The sequence below is a fragment of the Manacus candei genome, unplaced genomic scaffold (assembly GCF_025592945.1).
Source record: "Manacus candei isolate 608988 ecotype Guabito, Panama unplaced genomic scaffold, ASM2559294v1 h1tg000013l, whole genome shotgun sequence".
NCBI lineage: Eukaryota > Metazoa > Chordata > Aves > Passeriformes > Pipridae > Manacus > Manacus candei.
In genome coordinates this window covers 3,740,049-3,763,225 of record NW_026138061.1, presented here as the reverse complement: position 1 = coordinate 3,763,225, position 23,177 = coordinate 3,740,049, and the positions used below count along the sequence as shown (strand labels likewise).

Below are 23,177 nucleotides of genomic sequence, written 5' to 3'. Positions count from 1 at the left end.
GACCAAAGAACAATTGCTCCTCTCCCATTTACTTGTAGAGATGGAGTTGAAAGACCAAGAATCATATCTAGTAAAGAACACAAGTATCTTGAGCACTGAGCCAAAGTTTTGATCAGTGACATAGAATCATTAAGGTTGGAAAAGAGCTCCAAGATCATCAAGTCCAACCTCCAACTGTAGCAGTTATTATTACAGGAAGAATGCTGAAAGGCATTCTGGGACTTGTAGTTCTCTAGGACTTTCACCCATGCATGTTGAAGTGCTCTAATGTCATTAGTGGAAAGATCACATGTTACAGTTTGAACACTGTATTTAAGCTGGTGTTCTTTGTAATAAACTTAATTCAGTTACTGCACCAAATGTGAGTAATTGAGTTTGTGCAAGACAGGTGCCACATTCAACCAAACACCACCCTGCCCAATCAACCATATAGCAAAACACCACATCTACTCGGTTTTTGAACACTTCCAGGGATGGTGACTCCACCACTTCCCTGGGAAACCTGTTCCAATGTTTAACCACTCTGAAGACATTTTTCCTGGTATCCAACCTGAACCTCCTCTGGTGGAATTTGATGCCATTTCCCCTTGTCCTAGTTACCTCAGAGAAGAGGCCTCACCTCACCACAGCCTCCTTTCAGGTAGTTCTAGTAGACATACTGAAGTGGGAGGAAAATTGGTTATGAGAAGAGTTTTTTCCTATTTATTGGGTAAAAGAAAAAAAAAGAGCTTGCGTATGCACCAATGCCGCTCCCAGATAGTGATGTGACGGAGCAGAGAAGCAAATCTCAGGTACAGGCTCAGCTCCCAAATCCCTGCCACAACTGCACAACCTTCCCAAAGCACTGTAGTGCAGATCTTCCCATGATGTAACCCTGCACAACAGGCGAAGTTAAGCAAGTAACATCAGTTAACATTAGTTGAAACTGAACATATAATTTTCATTAACTCTCTCTTAAAGAGATTATCGATCTAATACCACACTGGCAATGCAGGGTTAAAGGAGGAAAGTAAAACAAGCTAGACTGTATCTATCTCTCTGCATTTGTACAAAATCTATGTCAGTGATTCCCTACTGACTTCAACTGACAATTACCAATTTTCTTGAATGAATACAGGAAATCAGTACCAGCTGCCCCTGTTGGTTCTCTGTCAATTAGCAGATATTGCATCATATAAGTTTCTGGTGGGGATGTGTGGATGCAGCTAGTGCAAAAGCAACAATAGGACAGGAGACCTGAGTTTTAGGGACACCAAGTCCTACTTAAGAGTTTTTTGAGTTACAGGTACATATTAATGATCCATTTGTGCTGAACTATTATGGGAAGGTCCCAAGACTATGGAGACATGGAGATGCTGTAGGGAGCAGAAAAAGTAGTATTATATGGCCTGAACCCAAACACACGTACCAGTGTCATCCTTGGAGGTTTAGGGACACATGACAACCAATCTCTTAACATCATACTGACCTCTAAAGGTACATCAAATGGCTCGACTTCCACTTCGGTTGAGTTCATCTTATTTGAAGGAGCAGCTGACTTTCGATCCTCTCCTGCTTTCTCAGTTTTGTCTTTTCCTTTAAGTGCTTTGAAGTCTTTACCTTTGGATGACAACTTGATATCCTTGATAATACTTGAAAACTTTGACTCTCGGGCTCCTCCTGAAAGTATTTCCACAGCAATCTCAATGAAGAGACGTCCCCTGAAGGAAACCCCTTCTCCAAAACCTTCATTAAGCTCCTGGTGGTCATCAATGAGGCTGTGGTTCCGGGGTGAGCCATAGAGATTGATCCAGGCAGGCCCAAAGGTAGGCAAAAACCCTGGAGATAAAGTACCTTTTATGGCATTTCTGTTTGGTGTTAGTATGCTCTCCTCACTGTCTGCTCCAAGAAATCTTGCCTCGTGCACACCAAAAGCCAAATATCATTTCTGTGCAGTGGGGACCACTTCATACAGAGCATGGTTTTGCCTCTGCCAATACCCAACCCAGGACTGTTCTGGTATGGAGCTCTTTCTCAGAAGGTGTTTGTACCACACATGCTGGGTCAGGAGGTCTATTGCATCTCTTGAATAAAAGAGCTTGCTTCTATAGACTGAGGGCTGGGACATGAAGGGAGAGTAATGAAGGCTTTCTCTTTTAGGCTAAAATATTTCTACATCCATGTCACTTCTCAGCTTATACGAATTTTTCTTTTATTTTCTGATTAGGGGCTTGGATACACATTTGAATTAGCGGGTTTAAGGAGTTACTGTGCCTTTGCTGAGCTGTGATAACTGAACATGTTCCACACATGGATCACACAACATAAACACGGTTATAAATGTAGACTCAAACACAGGTGAAAAGACTCCAGGGAGTGAGCCTCACTTCACATAGGTGCAGACAACACACTAGTCCATGGTATTTCCTTGGGCTGTGATAGCACCCAGCTGAGTGTTACCTAAACACTTTGCTTTTACTGGGTAGATAAAAAACACAAGCCTGCTCTGCCTTTGATTTTCAGTGATTTTCAGGTTTTGTGTTTATTGCCCAACAGAAACTCACATGAACTATAAACTTACATTAGTCATCCTTAATGACTAGAGTAGACTATTGCCACAGTCACAAAGAAGGTACCAAATTATGCAGCAGTCCTTTAACAAGAAAGACAGTGGCAGACCACCATACAACAAGCACAGTGTACAATTATGTCAAATTAAGCAACAGAAGGTCTCTCAGAACCAACACTTGAGCTCTGGACATTCCTAAAATGGGATTAACCAGTGCCTAGTTTCCATGCAAGTAGATTTTACCTTAGGGGCATTATCCTAGAACATTTTCACCTTTACCTTTGTCACCGTCCTGTTCATTTGATATTTTCTTCAAATCAATGAAGTGTGTGGCTAAAGCCACGTCATTCATGCTGCCTTCATCCCAGACCTGGATTTTGACTCTACGACAGAGTGGAGGAAACATTTCCTTGAAGATAATCTGTTCTTGCCACACTGGATCTGCACAGTTCTTTTGTACTGTTGTCCGGCCCTGAAATGGAAGTCCAGCAAACTTAACCCCAGAGAGGTTGAAGTCTAGAGAATGGCAATGAGTATAGCACAGATTGCACTTAGCAATATCTCTCTAGTAATTTTTAAAGCACAAATATCCTATCTTGAAAGTACTTTGGCTTTTCTATTAGCTTGTTTATTTTGCCTTCCATATCTAACAAAAGACTACATTATTGCTAAAGAATTCTTACCTGCACATCAGAACCTAGAACAAAACTCTTCAGGGCCCCTTTGTACAAAATATATCTGTAAAGACAGACTTTGGCATTTCTGCTGCAAATTGCACATCTTCAAATGGCTTTTGAAATATCTGAGTAGCAGTGATGTAGTGCAGTTTGTCTCATAAAAGATTAAATTTATTAATTCTTCCAGGCTGCATGTACCAACGGGATACCTTAAACGAGGCAATTTATCTAGCAAAAAATCTAGCCATTTATTTGGCTCACATTCTGGTCAATGCCTATGCTAGAGGTATAGGTTCTAGAGCTATTCCTCCTAAACTGTAGGAGATGTCAGGGTTGTATCATAATCCATGCAGTTGCTGGCTGTGGCAGAACTTCTACTTTCACATTCAGTGGGGAGAACTGAATCAGGAAACCCACGAACACTACCTCTGAAACCATAGTTTATACACCAGTGTGCAAACTCACATCAGTGACTCATTCTTATGTATTCTTCAGTCCTCTATTGAACCTGAAGGTTTCATGCATTTGAATGTTTTAACCCATACTAGTTTGAGAAGTAACACTTTGCAATTTAGATTCACAACAAAACATGAAATCAGGACCAAGGGCCTTGTTCTCATGCCTGAAATGTCTGGAAAGGACTGACTGAACCTGTCCCTAAGGCTTCCTTGCACACAGAAAACATTGCTGGCTTAAAATAATTGCCAGTTTGATTCTTTCCTCATTTACACCAATAATCAAGACTCCCTGACACACGTTTCATGGATGTACCCCAGAGAAACCAAGCCCCTGGACCTCCTCTACACTCCTCTTCCACCAAAGTCAGAAGCTCCTCTCAGCAGTCACACCACGTTTGATGTCGAAGTTGCTCCGGGAGCAATGAAGTGAGGCAGCACTGAGACAGTCTGCTACAATGCTTACTCTACCCACAGAAAGCTGCAAGGGTTCTGAATTTCAGCACAGTAATTCAGAAATCAATACACAGCCCTAAAATCCAGACTGAACCATCCTTACTGATTTCAGTCTTGCTTCCTTATTTCACTCTAGGGAGACCAGAACATAGCACTTACCTAATACCATGCTGGGTAAATCACTGTCTTGTAACTCCATGTTTTAGTAACAGTGCTACAGAATCCTCTTTCCCCTCCTGCTGCCTGCCTCTAACTTACTGCTGTGAGGCTGATATTAGATCTGCTGGCATTAAGTGTCTCCATCACTTTATTCCTGCATAATTTAAGAACTGAAAAATTTCTGATGGCAGAAATATGTGTTTTACTTAATTTATGTAACTATAAGTTAAAGGACATCAGCATAATCACCTGCCTGTAGCACAGCTAATAGGAAAGAAGGCCTATTTTTGTGATCAAGAGGATCCCAATTACCATTTGACCTGCAAACATGACCACCACATAGGGATCCACAAGGTCCTTACTGTCGCCTATGAACGCTTTGGTGACATTGGCCATGATGCTAGAGTTCATCTTCGGAAGTCCTTCTGCTTTGTAAATTCTCACATAAAATCTGGCCCATGGTCTTTCAGATGGAAAGCCTTTGGGGATCAAGAGGTTTCTGAAAGAAAAAACAAGAAGCTGTTTCCTTAAAATTGAAAACTCAGACAATGAAGTGATATTTTTTCCAACAGTACTGTCACCTCAAGTTAGCATGCATCCTGAGAAGACACAAAAAGGTGTATGAATTTGCTTCTGCATCTAAACCAAAAAAATTCTCGTTACCATGAGAAAATGATACAGCATTACTCGACAAACTTGTCTGTGTGATATAGAATCAGGTCCAGTTAAATCAGACTGCTCAGGACCTTGTCCAGTAAATTCTGAATATCTTCAAGGACAGAGATTTGCCCCTCTCTCTGGGCCCCTGTTCCACATGACCATCTTCATGGTAAAAAAATCTGTTCTGAAATTCCCTTGTTCTAAATTGCATCCAAAGCCTCTCCTTCATCTACATACTTCTACTCATTCATCTGAAAAGAGGCCTCTTCGTGCAGGATACCCCTTAGACTGCTCTTCTTAATGCTCAGGAAACTAACATTCACCACCTTCCCCTGTGGACCATTTGCTCCATCTCTCCATCATCTTGGTGACTCTCCATAGACTTGGTCCAATAGGTTAGCACTGACCAGAAGCATTGCCCCAGTAAAATTTGAAGTATGCTGGTAGCATACTTACCACATTGAACTTCTGTGTTTTACAAGGAGAATGATAATGCACTCGAGTTTATCTAAGGATATGGAAAATATCCACACATACATATCTGATAGTGGCAAAGGAATAATTTTTCCTCATATTTTTTCTTCTTAGTTCACTGTTTTAAGAAATCTTTAATTGGTTTCAGATCAATCTTCTGTCAGAGATAATTTGAAACTCAGCCACAGAACTTGGCCGATTCTATCAGCTGCAGAGGAGTGACCCTAACAAGCCTTTCAATTTAGTTGAGAGGATTGTAAAAACTCTTTTTGAGCACATCAGAACAGCCAGGTGTACAATGCTATCCTGCTAGTAATGCTGAGTTAACAAGGAAAGGACAGAAAGGAGGGCAGAGGACATATTGAGGCATCTAGTAAAGAAGAAAGCAGTTTAAAATAACCCAAGAAACTGTTGCAGTACTTTTCAATCTGCTCCTCAGTATCAGCTGTTTTCTGCGTAGCTTGTATTGCATCACCTTTCCCAGTTACACTGATGTCACACTTCAAGTATCCCTTGGCTCCTGTCCTAATGTCAGCAGGGTCTGTGAGAAGCGCCCACTTGTCACAAAACTGATGACCTGTAAGAAGGACAAGCTTAAACACTCAAATAGAGAATTCAAAACAAATGCAAATATTTTCCTCTTCGATCCCAGAAAGGGCACATCAAACATTTGTACTTCCAGGAGGATTGTGCTTGTTTATCAGGCACAGCTAGAGGGTCCAAAATGTTGTGTGACAAAAAAGACAAACAAAGGATTGATCCAGAGCTCATTAGAAAAAAAGCCCATTTTCATCTATGTTTACTGAGATCATTGACTAAAGCCCAGTGGAAGGTTGGGTGGTATTTCAGCAGCTGATGATCTCAGAACTCTTCTGCAGCAAAACCCTTTCTGGGAGCTGTGGCCAGGTGTAACACTGGCAGACAGCTAAGAAACAGAGGAAAGAAGGTGGACAGCCACCAGAAGAAGAAGTAGCCAGGAGTAGGTTCAGCTCCATCTTTCAAGGGGGAAAATGCACACGACAATTCACCCTAAACAGCCCTTTGATGTAGCACTGCTTCAACAACTCCCTTGAGAAAGGTCCTAACATCCTACATTAAGTCCTTGGACATCACCCTGGGTGTATACAGGAGTGGGAAGGAGAGAGCACAGTGTACAGGGATATGAGCTCAAGATCAACCCTCAGAAACCACCTTCCTGCTAAAGTGTGAGCAGGAGATCCAGGAGAGAATTCAGATACTAACACAGTCTGAGTACAGACAAAAGCTGCTCACTTCAGATAGGCCATTTCTCTCTAGTGACTGTTGCAGGAGCCCTGAAGAAAGGGTGGCTTTTGTCATACCTGTGTGACATGTACAGCAAGTGGCCTAAATGCATTCTTTGCCAAAGACCAAGAACCCAGGTCCTTGAGTAATTATGGAAGAGAGGTATATTTTTTGTGAATGTTTTGGTTGTAAAAACACATTTAAAAAGGGATAGATGATCTTTTCTTAGCTTCAAATTTCAGAAAGCACTGGACAGCTCTGAAGATGACAAGTCAAGAGGACCCATGGTCACCTCTTTGTCATCTTCACTCTCCTTTTCTGCTCCTTCACTTGTCTCATGCTCTCCTCACTATTCCTTCTACTCTCCATCCTGCTCTCCCTCCTCCCACTCCTTCTACCCCAACACACACAGCAGAGCTTTGGATGCTCTACAGCAAATGAGTGAAGTTGGGTTTTGTAGAACTGCCCACTCTGACCACTTAAAGAGAAGCCATCCTTGATAAGTGCTTCCCACCAATGAGCAGGTTGACAAAGTGTTTTCAGTGTTGAACTTTTCCCCAACAGTTTGGCTGCTATCCAAATACAAACACAACACTTCCAGAAACTTTTAAGTCTGTCCCTCGGCATAAACCACAAGCATCTAAACAGAAAAGCAGCACATCTCCCTCTCCTCCCCTGCTTTACATCTCATTTAACAGACAAAACGGGCAGAAAATGCACCACTTACCCGGCTGACTGTACACTGTCCCCAGATCTACTTTAAAGGAGCCTATCAGCACACTCCCAATCAATTTGTTGTGCATAACCTGTTAAAAAGGTTAAAGAAGGGTTAAAGAATGTCACTACCTCTCTTCCCAGTCAGCATAAGAAAGAGCAATCGAGACAAAGATCACATTTGGTTCAGAGGTAATAAGCAGCAACATCCAAAACTGGGGACGCATAGCCACAGAAGGTACAGCAAGCATTTGCTTGTTCCCTACCCAATATTGTGCCAATTTAGAAAACAATACAGTGGCATCTGAGCAGAATCACACAGGTTCATCCCAGGTCCTAGGATTATATAAAGTAGCAATTAGATGGATGTGTCTTCAGAGCAGATGCACTTATGGTACTTATTCTGGCAGTTTTAAATAAATCATAATGAACGTAAACACACAGGCTAAAACTGGTTTCACTGAAGAAATTTTATCACTTTCTGTGTATAGCTGAATTGCTGTAAGAACTGAGTACACTCAGAGGACAAAGAATTGAGGTGTTTCTTTGCAACATTTCAATGTGCACATAAACCAAGAGACTCAATTCTGATTTACCCCCCACAATACTAACGAAATCAGAGGAGTAATATAGATGTAAATGAGATGGCAAGCAGGCCCCAGCAAGTCTGCCTCCTTATTCTTCATGCCAAGTAATGAATTCAATTTAATTTAATTCAAATTTAATTAATAATTTTCAATTACCATGATTCCCAGATCTATTTATTTCCTTGTCTGATTTTCAAATACTTGTATGTGGCTCATTTCACAGATAAGGCAGAGGCTAGAACTGTATTTCTCAAAAAATGTATATCACCTGTTTTCAGAAGAGCTTAAAAGGTTGTAATCTATTTCTTGGCTGTGGAAAAGCCCCTGAAAGCAGGGTGAATTTTCTGGAACACCTTGACCAAATTGCAAAGAGAAACCAAGCCCATTCAAGTCCACCGAAGCTAACTCTAAACACTGGAAGTAAACAATTAAGCCTCTGACAGCATGTCAGGAATCTGGAAGACCTCATATCCTCTCTTTGGACCTACACTTCCTGGATTGGGATACAAGACTTCTGCAATTTTGCACTGGATTTGTAATGTGACTTTATTTTGGGTATTTCTCAAATGCAGGGGACATACATTTCAAAGTAAAGATCACTGATGCTTTCATCAAGACTCACCAGAAAATTCAGGTTTCCAGTTGCAATATAATGTCATTCTCTGTTAAGGGGCTGGGGCCACTGTGCCTCTGTGATTTAGGGAACACACTCAGTTGTCCTTGGTAATTCCTCACTTCAGCAGTATTTCAGTACTAAGTAGCAGGTGCTGATAAATTGAAAGTCTCATTTTCCTCTCAAATGCAGGGTTTGGATACAGCTACACTAACTGCTGAACTGATGGACAAGGGCACTAATCTTTGTTTTCCTTGAGCTTTCATATGCAGATAAGTTCATTTATACAGATTAAGCAAATTCAGTGCATGAATGCTGGTAATGGAGGCTGCCAACCTTTGTTTCTCCCTAAGTGAGATTCATGCTAAGCAAGTGCTGTGAAACTTTCCATCCCTCAGGGTTTCCTTCACTCCCAGCACACACAGTTCCTCTGTTTCTATTCCCCTGAGAGATTGCATTCTCCAAAACTGTTGCAAGGTAATGAATCTCTGTTTTCAGTACCACACATAAGCACTGCACTGGGTTAGTTTGTTGTTGTTTGTGGGGGTTTTTTTAAAAGTCATTTTTATCTAGAGGATCTTTCATTTCTTAGTGTTGCACCTTCATCAGGCATAAATCAAATAAGTTTGCTGAGCCTGATGAAACCATGCAGATATACAGCAGATAAAGGTGACACATTTTGCCACATCCCCAATACACTCAGAAAGATGGCACTCTCCCCTCCATCACTGAATATGTGGAGTCTTTATCAAAAGAATGTGAGATTGGAAAGACTGGCCATATCTTGGAGAAAAATAACTACACGTCCCCCAACAGCAGCAGCAGCACACAAGAGTTGATGCCTTGGCACTGTGCTCATATGAACCATGTCAGAAACACATATAGGGGCCATACACTGGGATGTGAGTCATAGCAGCAAGGAGACATCTGCTCCCATGCAAAATAGGAGTAATTTTCAGCCTGTAGTAAATTCTGTCCTCAGAGATAAGAGGAGATTAGGTCTGTAGATACCTCCTGTATGAACTTCATATATGTGAGCTGTGCATGTGATACAGGGGATTTCAAGTGAGCCTTAGGATTCAGACTGAGAATTTACTACCAGCATTGAAAACCTAGTTGTCCAGCTGGCCATGTGTAAATGAACACTTTTTATTCTGTAGGAAAAAGTCACTCTATTAGCAGCCCAGAAAAGTAAGTATAAGATGTGCCCCTATAGATCCTGACCACCGCTTGTCTCTGTTAAGCACAATCAGCAGAAACCCTTTCCTGGTGTACAGTTTTGAAACTGACAAAGCATTTCAGAGAAAAAGAACCTTTCCTCAAGCAACAACTCACTATTTATTTCCAGAGAAATATCTGGCAAAGTGGATGGACTTTTGGAAAAAAACAAAACAAAAAAAAAAAACAACAAAAAAAACCCCAAAAAAACCAGTTCATGAAGGGCATAGCCTGTGGTATTTCTAAATAGTACAAATACAGCATTGTCCAGAGTCTAGTGAGATCTTTAATTCCTCAGAGACCTTGCTAAATGTGGTGATGAGTCTCAGACAAGATAATTAACATGGCTCCATAGACTTGGACTTCCAAACTGCACATCATTATCTAATGCCCCAAGTCCAAAAGCATATGTGTCTTCCAGCAGGACTGCTCTGAGATGCCACAGAATCATAGAATCATTAAGGTTGGAAAATACCTTTAAGATCATAAAGTCCAACTGTTAACCTAGCACTGCCAGGTTCACCACTAAACCATGTCTGCAAGTGCCACATCTACACATCTTTTGAATACCTCCAGGGATGGTGACTCAACCAGTTCCCTGGGCAGCCTTTTCCAGAGCCTGACCACCCTTTCAGTGAATTTTTTTTTTAATATCCTCCCCTGGCAACACTTGAGGCCATTTCCTCTTGTCCTATCACTTATTACTCCAGAGAAAAGACTGACTCCCATCTGTCTATAACCTCCTTTCAGGTAATAGTAGAGAGCAATAAGGTCCCTCCATAGCTTCACTGGAACCTTACTTGCAGGGAGCAGTGGAAGCATCACTGAACACTTGGAGCCCACTCCCGTGCTGACAGCAACCAGCCACTGGCAGTGCCAGACAGCTCAAGAGCCAGTGCTGAGGATAAAGTACCTCGACTAGTTTAGTTAGAAACAAGTTGTACTTGAGGAATTGAGATAAGCCAGACATTTCAACTCAATCATTTGAATCAAGTGGTAGCTTGAAATTTAAAGGGATGATGACCGTGCTAACAAAAGTGAGCTAATCTGAATTTTCTCATTCTATCTTGTCAATTGCCAAGCCAGCAATGAGTGTCCTTGAAAAGGCAGACTAAATCTTCCTTTAGGGTTGTGTTCCTTCAAGTCACTGCCAGCTGCTTCTCCTCTTTTTCCTCTCCTTTATCCTTTTTCTTTCCCACACTACATGCTGACTTTATAGCACTCTTGGTACCTAAAATTATTTCTTTTTAATTACATTATGAATCATTTAGAGCCAAAGTTACAACAAAGTTAAACAACAATGACCTTTACATATGTGCTAAGTTTTCCCAGGTACTTACAGAGATGTTGATTATTTTGTCAAACAGCAACACTTGTGGTCCAACAAAATCAAACACAAAGTACTGTGGGAAAAGGTGACAGCAGATCAGAATCATCCTTGTGATGGCAGCCAGTGCAGTCAGCCGAATGGTTCAACTTTTTGGGTTGCCACACAGAGTCCCAGTGAGACACTGAGGGTGCTGGGAAGGCCCCCAGCTCGTGTCAGCTATGGCCCAGATTAGAGGGTATTGTCAAAGGGACAGGAGGTACAAGGAAACCCAAAGGACTTCTGGTTTCTGGGGTTGTTTTGGTCTTGTTTGTCACCAGCTGGAACAAGCATATGTTAAGGAAAGGCTGAAACAGTGAAATAATAGGAAGGGAAATGGGCAGGGTGAGCAGCACTATAGACCATGCTCCCAAGTAGATAATTTGAAAAACTGCAACAGCAGTGGGAGTTGAGCAGAATTAATTGAAGAGGGTGGGGAACAGGATGGATAGCGTTTGAGAAGAGAAAGAGCAAACAGAACTAAACCGAACAGAGCTGTTGCTGGTGCTTGACCCCCTGGACCGACCTTCCACCTCAGACATGCAGGTTCTACAAACTTAATTCATCCCCTTTTGGGCTACTAAATAATAGCGTACACCCAGAGCCACTGAAGAAAGTGTCTTCTTTAAGGGAAAGCACCTACCTCATTGTAGAAAGGGGCATTTGTGCCTTCCTTTACTGTTGTTTGCTTTTTCTCATCACCTATCTCAATGATCACCACAGGATCGATGTTCTCACCCACCAGCTGCCTGGCCTCGATGATAGTGATGGCAATCTGTGGGGCACAAGGATACCAGGCACATTCCTGGGCTCAGGTCCAGTCTGCCTGAGGAATTCAGAGGCACTTAAGGGCCGTCACTCCCTGCTCACCTGATAGTTCTGGGCTTTCAGCTCCTCTTCGTGAATTCTAGTCACCAGCTTTGCCCTGTTTAAATGACAAAACAGGTCATTAGGCATTTCTAGGCAAGAGCTGGTACTCGGACACACCACACGTTGGAAATACTTCTCAGCACTAAGCTAGTATTGTTTATGGCAGGTAGCTTTGTTGTGAACTGTTAGGCTTGATTTCAGCAGCAGAGACCACCTTTGTTCTCATATACTTGTTAATAGGGAAATGTTTGGCATCCACACAAACCAGTGCAGCTACCTGTCATGCATGGGAGTGATTTCACTTGCTGATCCCATCAAACCTGACTCCATTCCTCCCCTGAATGAAAAAAACTGCACAAGCTCTTTGGTATAGAGATTGCTGTTCCCTCTGGCTTGTTTTCTTTAGCAAAGTTCATTAGCACAGTTGAGGCACTCACAGGATCCATTTCAATCTCTCCCTGCACTGGATAGCATCTGTTGATATCTTTGAGCTGACAATATTTTGCTGACAAGTACATCCCACTCTGTCATGTGGGAGAGCAGGAGTAAAGGGATCACTGCCATCAGTAAATGGATTATCTGTCAACAGATGTATTGTTCTAGGGCGATGCCACTCCTGAGAAGGATGGAAAAGGTGTTCTGAGGAATATTAGATAAGATACACGAAAGAGCACCTTTTCCTCTTTGGGCTTAGGGATCCAAAAACATCGGACAGAACATTGCTGTTTATTGAGTCTTCCTCTCCCTCTTCTCTTCTTCCAAGGTTGTCATGGAGAAGAATTGCACTTTCATCAGGATCACCTGATGAAGAAAACAAACAAGAAAGTAAAACTCACATCTGATTTCTTCTAGCAAAAAGGTCACGTGGAGCAGAGCAGTGGATTTATCAGCATGAACTGAATATTTTATTTTTTGGGGGGGTGTCCCAGTTAGAGATAAGTAGTGGTTTGTATCGAGCAGCATTGATTGCAGTAGCAGCTCCCCTCCTGTGCAAAGCACCAGGGAGGTACAGACAGACACAACTTTGCTTCTGTTGCAAGGCAGGCAGGCACAAGCCAGCTCCACAAAGGTTCCTCCCCCAGCAATCTCATATAACATCTACGCTCCCCAGCTGTCCTCCGGCTCTTGTCCAGCCTTCCTAGAACACAGGGAAGGTGAAATTGTCTCTGTATCTGCGTAGGCATAGCCTGGTTTTCAGCCCTTGAGGAAAAGTCCATAGTTTTCCACCTGTAGCACCAAGTTCCCATGACTGCCCTCCCTATCCTATTTGCCCTAGAGCACATTGTTTGATTATGGGCTTGCAGTAGCCTCTATTGTTTGCTCTGAGGCTAAAGCAGATAAAACGTCTCCCCAGCTGGGAAGAATGCCTTGTAATTAGTAAGAAAATGATTTTTAGTTTTCTCTACTCCAACAACCCAAACCTCTTGCTCTAAGGACCAGAGGATAAGCTTTTTAAAAGTATTGTCCTTTAGCTTAATAATGCTTATGGTACAAAATAAGCATTCCTGTTTCTGCCCAAGCACCAGTCAAGACACATGTGACTGGTTTATTACAACACTGTACTTCAAGGGCTGCAAAAATAGTTCATGAGACTACAAAAATAAAACTATAGAAGGTGAAGATTTTATTGTTGCTAAACTACAGATCCTGGTGAATTGGTGGTGATAGGAGAGAAATGACAATGGTAGGATGTGCAGGGGAATGTATCCGTAGTTTGGAAACCAGTGGTGTGTTAAGGGAAAGAAACAGGAGAATTTGTGCATCTTATGGGTGTACCCACATCAAAATAAAATAAAATACAATAAAATAACTGCTGTACATTTAAGAGGAGAATTGCTACTAAGTAAAGTTCATGGCTTTATTGAGCCAGCCCATCCAGCCATCCTGGCCTACACAGTTTTCTAAAAGAAGAACTTCTGGAGGAATTACACACCTGTAATGACTTATCCATCTCTAGAGCAGAAAAAAAAACTTTCGAAAATATCTCTCTAATGTAAAAGTCAGACAGACAGTTTTATTTTACTCCCACCTGCTCTTCCCAGTTGCAATATTGATTTATGAGGCCTTACCCAGTGCATCTTTGTTTGTAATAGTCAACCCTTTCTCGCCTTTTCTCTTCTTCTTCAGCTTCATGCCACCAAACAGCCCCTTTCTGAAAAAGTAAAGAAAATTGATCAGTGCAGACTCTTCAAGGCCTTTTCTGTGCTGGACTCTAATTTAACTCAAGGAGGTGTTAAGAGGAAGTTTTGATTCCCAAGGAAGATCATTATATTCTGAATTTCCTTTTATTGGGAGCAAACAAGAGAAAGCTCTGATTTTATGCTTCATCTAATTTTGTTTATTTTTAAAATTTGCCCATGTACAGGCAAAAATAATAGGAGAAGAGCCGAAACTTCTGACTGAAGAAAGGCAACAAGATGGAAAGAAAGTAAATCAAAGATAAGTTTCTGATCTACTGACTTCCCACACATGTAGTTCTTATGCCTGTGACAAGACCAGAGATAAAAGACAAATTACAGGATCCAGATCAAAAGCAGTTTTCCACTGAATTAAGATAAACATAAATGTGTTTGTGTAAATTCCTTGGTGATGACACCCATGCTATCAGTGGCTCATACACAACAGTTTTGCCTTTTATTTAGTTAGTTCTCACTCCCTTCCATCAGTAAAGCTATGAACTGGCCTGGACAAGTGTTTCTCTTCAAGCTTTTTTAGAGAAATGCTTCTGCCCAGCATCAACTGTGTGGGGCTTATCTGCCTCCTTCCTGTACTGCATTTGGGAATCAAACCATCTTAAAACCAATCATGTCAGTTAAAAATCGGTGAGGTCCTTTTTCAGATCATGCCTGGATAAAGTGGCTCTGTAGCCTCATTAGGTCTTCCATATTGCTTGTCTTCAACTCAGTTTTAGCCACAAATCCCTGCCAGGAGCCTGCCACAGTCATCCAGGAATGCAATGTGTTCACAAGGTGAGATGCAGGCAGGGAAGCATGGCCTTAGCTGGTTGCCATTGGAGGTAAACCATGGCAAGACATTCAGCAGGGACCCACAGTGCAGTTCTGCTTCTTGGGAAACTGATGGTAAACCCCCCATGGCCCCGAGATGGGAGGCAGTACAGCTGCCAAGCTAAGCACCTAAAGCACCTCTCCCAGCATCAGCACTGGGCCAGGGTGGCTATTTAGAGGTCTCTGCTGGTTGTCCTTTTCCTATTTTACTCTATTGGTCCTGCAGCTCTTTGGTGAATAGAAGAAGTAGGGAGAACAGGAGGTGAAATGAAATATCCCTACAAACATCACACAGTATTTTCCTGTCAACAAAGATCCACCGGTCTCTCCTTGGTTGCCAGCCAGCCTCATCCCACAAAACTCTTTGTTTGTCCCATGTCAGGCTCCAGGAGCACTGGTCCTGCAAAAGAACTGTTCTGAACAGTGCTGATACTTTACAAGCACAGAATGAAGTCTGACTACAAGACTAAGAACTTCAAGTCTCCAATTCACACCTGATCTACTGCTCCAGCTTCTGCTCTGCCATACCCTACAGCCAAGGAAGGAGTTGATACACTGACAGAGAAGAAAAGCTGTGGGAAAAAGACAGGACTTCTTCCCTTGCCCCTGAGCCCAGCTCAGCACAGCATCCATTCTTAGCAACATGGAAAAGAAACACCATTTTCTGCAATAAAGCTGTGCCCAGAGAGCTCCTTTCAACAGAAGATTTTGGAAGAGAGGTGGGAAGATGCCAGCTGTCCTGCAACTGCCTCCCTGAGAGATTAAAGAGGGCAATTTAGCACAGTTATCCTTACACTTTGGAAAATTTATCTTCATTGTTTTCTTATCTTTTCATCCTTTTTCAAAGTGTGTGTTTTCAAGGCATATGATTCATCATTCAAGAGGGAGTTGGGGCATGGAAATCAAATCTCTGAGCACTGGAGCATGCAGTTCAAGCTTTCCAGGTCTTTAAATGTTTTTGGAGACTTGAATCAGTATTTAAAAATAACCCCTAGAGTCTGCACATCTTTTTACTAATCAAGGCCTAGTAAAAAAGCCACAGTAACACAGAAAACATACACAAAAGTTCTTCTTAATGGTAAACTGGACTGTGGTTGGAATAGAAGTGGGCAGTAATGGAACCTTGGCTTTGAATGTCTCAACTAAAATAAAAAAATAAAAATGGGATAAGAAATCAATGGAACCAGACTGATCCTGAAAGACTATTTTCATTAAATAAAAGCCTGTGGACTTAAAATTTTGAATTAACCAGACCAATCTGAATTATACTCAGAAATCCAAAGTCATTGCAAATTATTCATCTAGCTTTATTTGATGGTGAAAATGTAAATCCCATTGTTGCAGATTTTAACTGCTTGCTGAGTTCAGATTTTGTATTACATAGTAGTGAAATACGTGGCTCAGTTTGCAGGCAATTTGGTCTTTTTTCAATTTGAAATGTCAAGAAAAACATTTCAGCATATCTGAAACATTTAATTTTGAAATGTTAAAATTACATGGCTTTATATTTTGAAAATATATTTCTTTACACCTCTTTTTGAGAGCTGAACAATCACTGAATCCCACACAAATTTGTGAGCAGTGGTGTATTTCAACTCACCTAGGACTTCACTTTTATTAGTACATTGCTCTGTACTATTTTCCCAACTATTGGTTCCATTGGTTCGAGAGGAGTTCTCTGTGGTCATGATTTCATACTACAGTTCTTCCAAGGAAATAAACATGCTGCATAGTCCAGATGGAGATACAACCTATGCTGCTCGAGAATTTTGTGCTATTAAATCTACTGGCAAACAAACCAGGGACTGAGTCAAACATAGAGGATTTAGTAAAATGGCAGCATTTTTGGCCAGAAGCATGCAGTGACAAATGCTCAGCACATTTTTTTTTTTCACTGTCATCAGAGAACTTGTTTGCCTAAATTGCTGTAGGCATAAAAACTTTCCTGGGGAAGCACACAGTCCAACTAGCCAAAACAAGCAGGCACCTACCAGCTGAATACACCTGATAGTAACCAGTGCTCAAACATCTGAAATCACCTGCAAACTCAAGGTGCATTTGGCTGTGGAGGAAAAGATATTGCAAACTGAAAAGAGAAGCTGATAATGTTTAAAAATTGTAGTCAGAGCAAGCAAATTAAGTTTACTGGTCAGGCCCAAGAGGAATGTCAGCAATGCCAGGAACAATAGCAGAAAACACACAACTTCTGTGTGCCAAAGAATGCTAAAATTTGACAGTGTGAGTGGAAATATAATACCCAGATAGAACATGGCTCAAGCAAAGCAGGAGTCAGAGGGTGACTGGAGGAAATGGCCACTAATAAAGCCTGATGTGGAAACTGGGCTGTCTTACGTGATTCTTATGTTTATATAACACTGAAACTGCTTAAAGACAGAACTGCAGAGGGTGCCACAGGGTGACAGATAGAGAAACAGCCAAGTTCACCATAACTGAGTGGTGCCAATCTAGGAAGTAAATTTCAGTCTCAGGTTTTTGGTCTGTCAGAAGTTTGGGCACAGGAGGGCATCAGGATGCACCTGAGCTCTTCTTCACCCCTGGACCAAGGGCAGCTGTGACCATGAAGAGAAGTGTCCCTCAGCAGTACCAGAGAGGCAGCAAGCACAAGTCACCTGCAAGGGTCAGCTATGGGAAAGAAGAGTATGGGTTTGTTTGCCAAGATGGCAGGGTAGCATTCACTATGCATGGGATTTGCCAGAGATAAACTTCTCTGTAAGGGTCTAAACTAAGTAAATGAAGTTTTCAGGGAACTGAAGGTATCAGTCCCTCACAACAGAGAGGCTCCATCACTTTGATATGTAAACTACTTTTCATCCAGTGTCAGTGTATACACTCTACTATTGTGCACATGGGTAACAGCCATGCTGCTTAATAAAACTATTTAGCCTTCTTAAAAATGTCTGTGGATACTCTTTTTGTGATAGATACTTTGCTCTCTTGGAAGGAAGAAAAAAAGTAATCTTTCCTCAAACTTTCACAAACTGTTTCTCTTCACTGCATCTTCAACATAGCTGCTGAAAACTCAAAAATTACTCCATCCCCTCTGCCCAAAATGGTATAAATTTTAATAAGAGAAGGTTTCAGTCTTCTGAGTAGTTTCACCAGATTTGATAATGTCCCGAAAGTTATTCCTGCCCATCTCTATCCCTAAGCCAGCCATAAAACTGTGTGCCACTTCTAGGTAAGCCCCAAAGATGTGAGGAAGTGCCTCCCATGTTCCCCACAGGACATCCTGGCTATTGGTGAGGCACAAACTTGGCACTACAAGAGCCTGGAAAATCAGGAGGGACTTGGGGTGTAGAAGTCATTCACCCATCATGGACCTGTGGTGAAGGTGGAGATTGTTAGTGTTGTGATAGTACTGACAAACTCAACAGCCCCCATATGCTACATGGTGCAGGAATACAGATCAAGATTTTCTTCCTTTCTGGATCCAGCAAGTTAACTTAAGACACAATAAAAAAATTTCATGTCCAAAGAGAAGCAGATGAAAGAATTCCTTCAGGCTACCAACAGGTTTCCTGTTGTAAGTGCCTTGATTAGAAGCAATTAAAAATCAGCCATCTCAGCTAACCATGAACGTTGCTTAATTCAAAGAGAACTGAGTCTCCCAGCTCCTTTCACATGGGGACTGTAAAAAAATCTGGAGATTAGACAACTTTTTCACTTCTGCATATGTACAATAACAATGTGGGCTTTATTTTATGATTGTGATTCACTGAGGTGTCCTTGATATAAATAGTAAATAAGAGTGGGACACCAACCGTAACACAGCTGAGTACATGACTGTACTCAGATCATGGTGAATTTGAACCAGAACTCTGTAAATACAAAAGTTAATTTCCCATTATCAGTGCCACAAGTCCACAGGGTCTCTGAGTCAATTTTCATACTCTTTGAAAAAAAGACTCACAAATTGCATTCTCCTCTCATTAAGATTCACCCATAGCAGTTTCCAGCTTTTAAAAAAATCCTTTTGTGCTCTTTCTTTTTCATTTACATTGTCCCTCCATCATAGAGGGTTCGTGATCACTTCTTGCACAGCATAATGTTCTCTCAGATTTCCAATAATTGCAATTTACAGTCTAATTTAAAGAAAAGTTGGCAAAAAAAGCACTTCAGGGTTGTTAGTACGACAGTAGAAGTGACCTTACTAATTCAGAATTTCCTTGGAGTTTCTCCACGTCGTTTAGACTTAGTTTCTTCTTCCAGTAAAATCCTTTCAGAGGTGTGTGTGCTTGGAGAATTGACGTATGAGGAGACTATCTTCTTGCTGTGGGAATGGTCACACATCATCCAGAGACAAATGGGCACCTCTGGAGTGCAGGTAATCTACTTCACTCTAGGCACTTACTGTATGATGGTAGAAAACACTTCTCCATCAGTTAAAAGGTCAGAAGAATAAACCTAGCCATCTAAATACAGGCATGTGTAGCTCGAGGAGAGACCTTCTGTCCCCTTCCACAGAGCCCCCTCTCAGTGCAGCTTTCCAGCTCTTGCTCAAGCAAAACCCAGTCTTGGGCTTAATCTGCATTAGATCAAGATGCTTATCAAGGTCTATTTTCATAGCCTTGAGCCTTGGGATGCCCTTTTCTAGTACTGGTGTGTGAGCTGTGCTCCTGGTGGGCACAGAGGAATGAAACCAGGGAGTGAGATATGGAAACACAGAGGACAGACACAGATACAAACCCCGTTTTATCCAGCATGTCCCCTGAGACCATCCAGTTCTCACATGGCCATGGTGAGTGAGCTGCCAATGTGCTCCCGGCAGCAGAAAAATCCTTATTGGAGCAACTGCCCTGTTTTTTCCCCCCAAGTCCCTTCTTCCCTGGAAGCAGCAGTCTCAGCAAACTTTTTGGAACCATCAAAATTGTGCAGTTCAGGGATGATCAAAGGTTTGTGCAGCTCAGATCTGAGCCAGCTTCAGTGCCTCAGGATTGTAAAGCTACGGGTACAGAGACTGCCTTGACTGAGGAAGTGTTACAAACTGAAGAAAGAGGAAAAACCCTTGAGCCTTCTTACACATGAACATGAAATTGAATAGGTGTATCTGTAATTTGCATTTTGTAAGGCGGTTTGGTGGGTGTTTTCTTTCAACAGAAGTTCATTTTCTGAGGAGTTTTGCAGTAGATCAAACTGTATTGCACAAGGTGAATAATTATCTACACATGATTGTTCTAATTTCCATCAAATAAACGCAAGCAAAGGGAACGTAATTCTCGAGGTTCTAAAAATGTTTTATCCTTTCTTTCCAAATGCAAAAAAAAGTAAATCAAAACCATGTCTCATTTTATCACTTCCACAAAATGTACTAGTCAAGGAAATTGAAAGGAAAAGTAAATTATCTCATAATTTAAAACTCTCATTTCAAAGAATACAACATAATTACAATACAAAGATGGGGTTTCAAAATGAAAAGCCTAATCAATCTAAAACAATCACATGAGCAGAGCTGGTTAATTCAACACCATTTTTTTATTAAGCTAGTGTGTCATTTGTGATAATAAATGAAATCCCGGCAAGAAATTTATTGTGCTACATTTAATTATCAAAGAGGGCTGAATAAAATAGCTTCTATGTTCTTGGGTATATGGAAAGCAAAAAAAATCTTAATAAGTGGATAATGATGTACTAATTTCATGCCTTCTTTTCTCAGGATTTCAGAAGTTAAGGGAAGATTTTTCCTGTTTATTTATTTAATTTATTCTGCTTCCCAGTGCAGGGTTGCTTCGTACATTATACTGTCAGACCCTTCATCCTGTTTCAGCAATGAGCTTCCCTTTATCCCAAAATCCATTATTTCTACTGTGGTTCTTTCACAGCTTGGAGTTCTTATGAGCTGTCTTAACTTGTTTCCATTTTTCCTGATTTCCCACTGGTTCCACTGTTTTGACAGGTCCGAGGATTTGCAACAGAAAATTTTCAGCTCCTCAAGAAAGTGAATACAGAATCCTGTATGACAAGCTACTATTTAAAAAACAGTTGTAGCACACACACAGGTATCAGTTCTGAAGCTTGGGGTTTTTCACATCTATATGATACTACAAGATTACATGTCTCAACTATTAATATCTCATCGATAAGAAAACAAAATTGCAAGGTGACAATACAGTGGTCATTATCAAATGATACATACTAACTGTACATTCAAGAACAGGCTCTAAATGAGCTACTGGGGAAAGAAATTCTGCTGTCTTTGAGGATAATTCTCTGTAAAACTTCAGTTTCGTGCACTGCAGCAGTCAAAGCCCGAAATCAGCCATTAGAAAGCATAAGAAATGAGATAAAAATATGACAGAGAACATCATATGCCACTAAATTACTGCATTTTGGCTACAGTTCATTGCTCTCTTTGCTCCTCTCAAAAGGAACTCAAAACTCAGCAATGTGGAGAAAACACTGCTAAGTGTGATCAAAGGAGGGTCCTGGCAGAGTCTGTTCAGCCTGAAAAAGATAAAATATTCTGTATTTTTAAGATGGTACAGTGAGTAAAAATAATCAAGCATGCCTGAGAAGCACTGAACTGGCAATCAAACACAAGAAGGTGGTCCTGGAGTCATCACTGCTGGTCTCTGAAGTCAGCAGCTCACTGTGTAGCATCAGTTTAAAAAAGTCAACACAGTTCTGGATATTGTCAGGATGGGTGTAAGGAAAGAAGCAGTGAGTGTTATTTTGTCTGTAAAGCACTGGTGAACCTACACAAGAGGGTCCACATAAGACAGGACACAGAATAAATCAGGTCAACGTTTCACGTACTTTGGTCTCCACATCTCAAATAAGATAACACGGTTAGAGGAGGCACAGAAAAAGGGTGGGAGAAGCCAGCTTATGACAGACTGAAATAGCTGGGACTCCTCATTTGGAGAATGGATGACTAAGTGGGAATAGGATCAAAATTTGTAAACTTTAACTGGTGAACGAGGTGAAAGCAGAGCTGTCTGTTACTCAGCAAAACCCACAACACTAGAATGAGGATGCACTCAACAAAACAAGACTGAAAATACTAAAAGGACCAGGCAGGGATGTATCCACTAACATATGATAAAAATGTTCTGGATGCTGGGGAGAATGAACCAGAGAAACTGCCCAGGCTCATGTGCTCTCACTGAATATCATTTCTTTTTGCCACTGCTGGAGAAGAGCACAGTGCCAGATTGATATGGGATCTGACCTCAGAGGGCATTTCTCATGTTCTGTTTATTCCCTGGTCATAAACGTCAAATCTCTGCATGGTTGGGTAACCTGGTAGTCATGCTAGATTTCAATCAGGAATCGGTTCACTATCACATTTCTGTCTGAATGATCAAAGCACATAGCATAACCTTTCACTAAAACTATATCTAATCCAGCATAAAGCCTGATAGTGAAAAAACTAATCCATTCTTGGAACACACTTGAACAGGAAGGTGATTTCATCCCCAGTTAGCAGGGTCTCATGTGATCATCATGTTCTTGAGAGGTATCTGAGTTTACTTATTGTGGTATTGTATAACCACAGCTGAAGCAGTGTTTGAAAGTGAACTATAAAATAATGAGTGACATGAAAAGATGGATAGAAAAGAATTTTCTCAGTTTAAGTCCCCAAAACCACAAAACCACAGTGCACAGTGACATTATCAGGCAACAAGCTTAAAACAAATGAGGGTGTGAACAAATGAAGTGTTCTTCAGTGAGAACATAAATCGTAAGACAGGTTGCAAGGAAGGTTTTTGAGCTGAAGAAGTCAAAGAGATTTCAGGTATATTTATGGAGCTTGTGGACAGAGTGTCTGATATCTATCCAGCTTGTAAACTTTCTAAGTGTGTGAAACTGCTGAGGGCCTGATCCCTTGCTCATACCTGTTTCACAGACTCTATTTGCAAGTATCTACCTTTGGCCCCTCTGGAGGCAGAAACTGGGCTACAGGAGGCTTTAATGGTTTGACCCAGCTGATTCCATGTTTTTCAGCATTTTAATTAAAAAATATTATTTCCCTAGATGTCGTTATATGCAGAAGAAGATACACCAGATATAATAATACACACTCTGAACAGCATATAATTTGAACTTTTGAACTGTGCACAGTTCTGCCACAAACTATGTAAAACTCCAGAC

At 41.2% G+C, this 23,177-nt stretch overlaps 1 protein-coding gene across 2 annotated transcripts in view; it reads right to left on the bottom strand.

Annotated features, from left to right (window-relative positions):
- Window positions 1–23,177, bottom strand: part of FER1L6 (fer-1 like family member 6) — an 85,404-nt gene that overhangs the window by 47,672 nt on the left and 14,555 nt on the right. For both annotated transcript variants that reach the window (XM_051778455.1, XM_051778454.1), the window contains exons 2-11: window positions 14,130–14,212; window positions 12,735–12,861; window positions 12,061–12,115; window positions 11,834–11,965; window positions 11,165–11,227; window positions 7,420–7,498; window positions 5,850–6,006; window positions 4,608–4,794; window positions 2,828–3,020; window positions 1,469–1,818 (exon numbers count right to left, since the gene is read on the bottom strand). In XM_051778455.1, coding sequence (XP_051634415.1) covers window positions 1,469–1,818; window positions 2,828–3,020; window positions 4,608–4,794; window positions 5,850–6,006; window positions 7,420–7,498; window positions 11,165–11,227; window positions 11,834–11,965; window positions 12,061–12,115; window positions 12,735–12,861; window positions 14,130–14,212 — 1,426 coding nt within the window. The remainder of the gene's footprint in view (window positions 1–1,468; window positions 1,819–2,827; window positions 3,021–4,607; window positions 4,795–5,849; window positions 6,007–7,419; window positions 7,499–11,164; window positions 11,228–11,833; window positions 11,966–12,060; window positions 12,116–12,734; window positions 12,862–14,129; window positions 14,213–23,177) is intronic.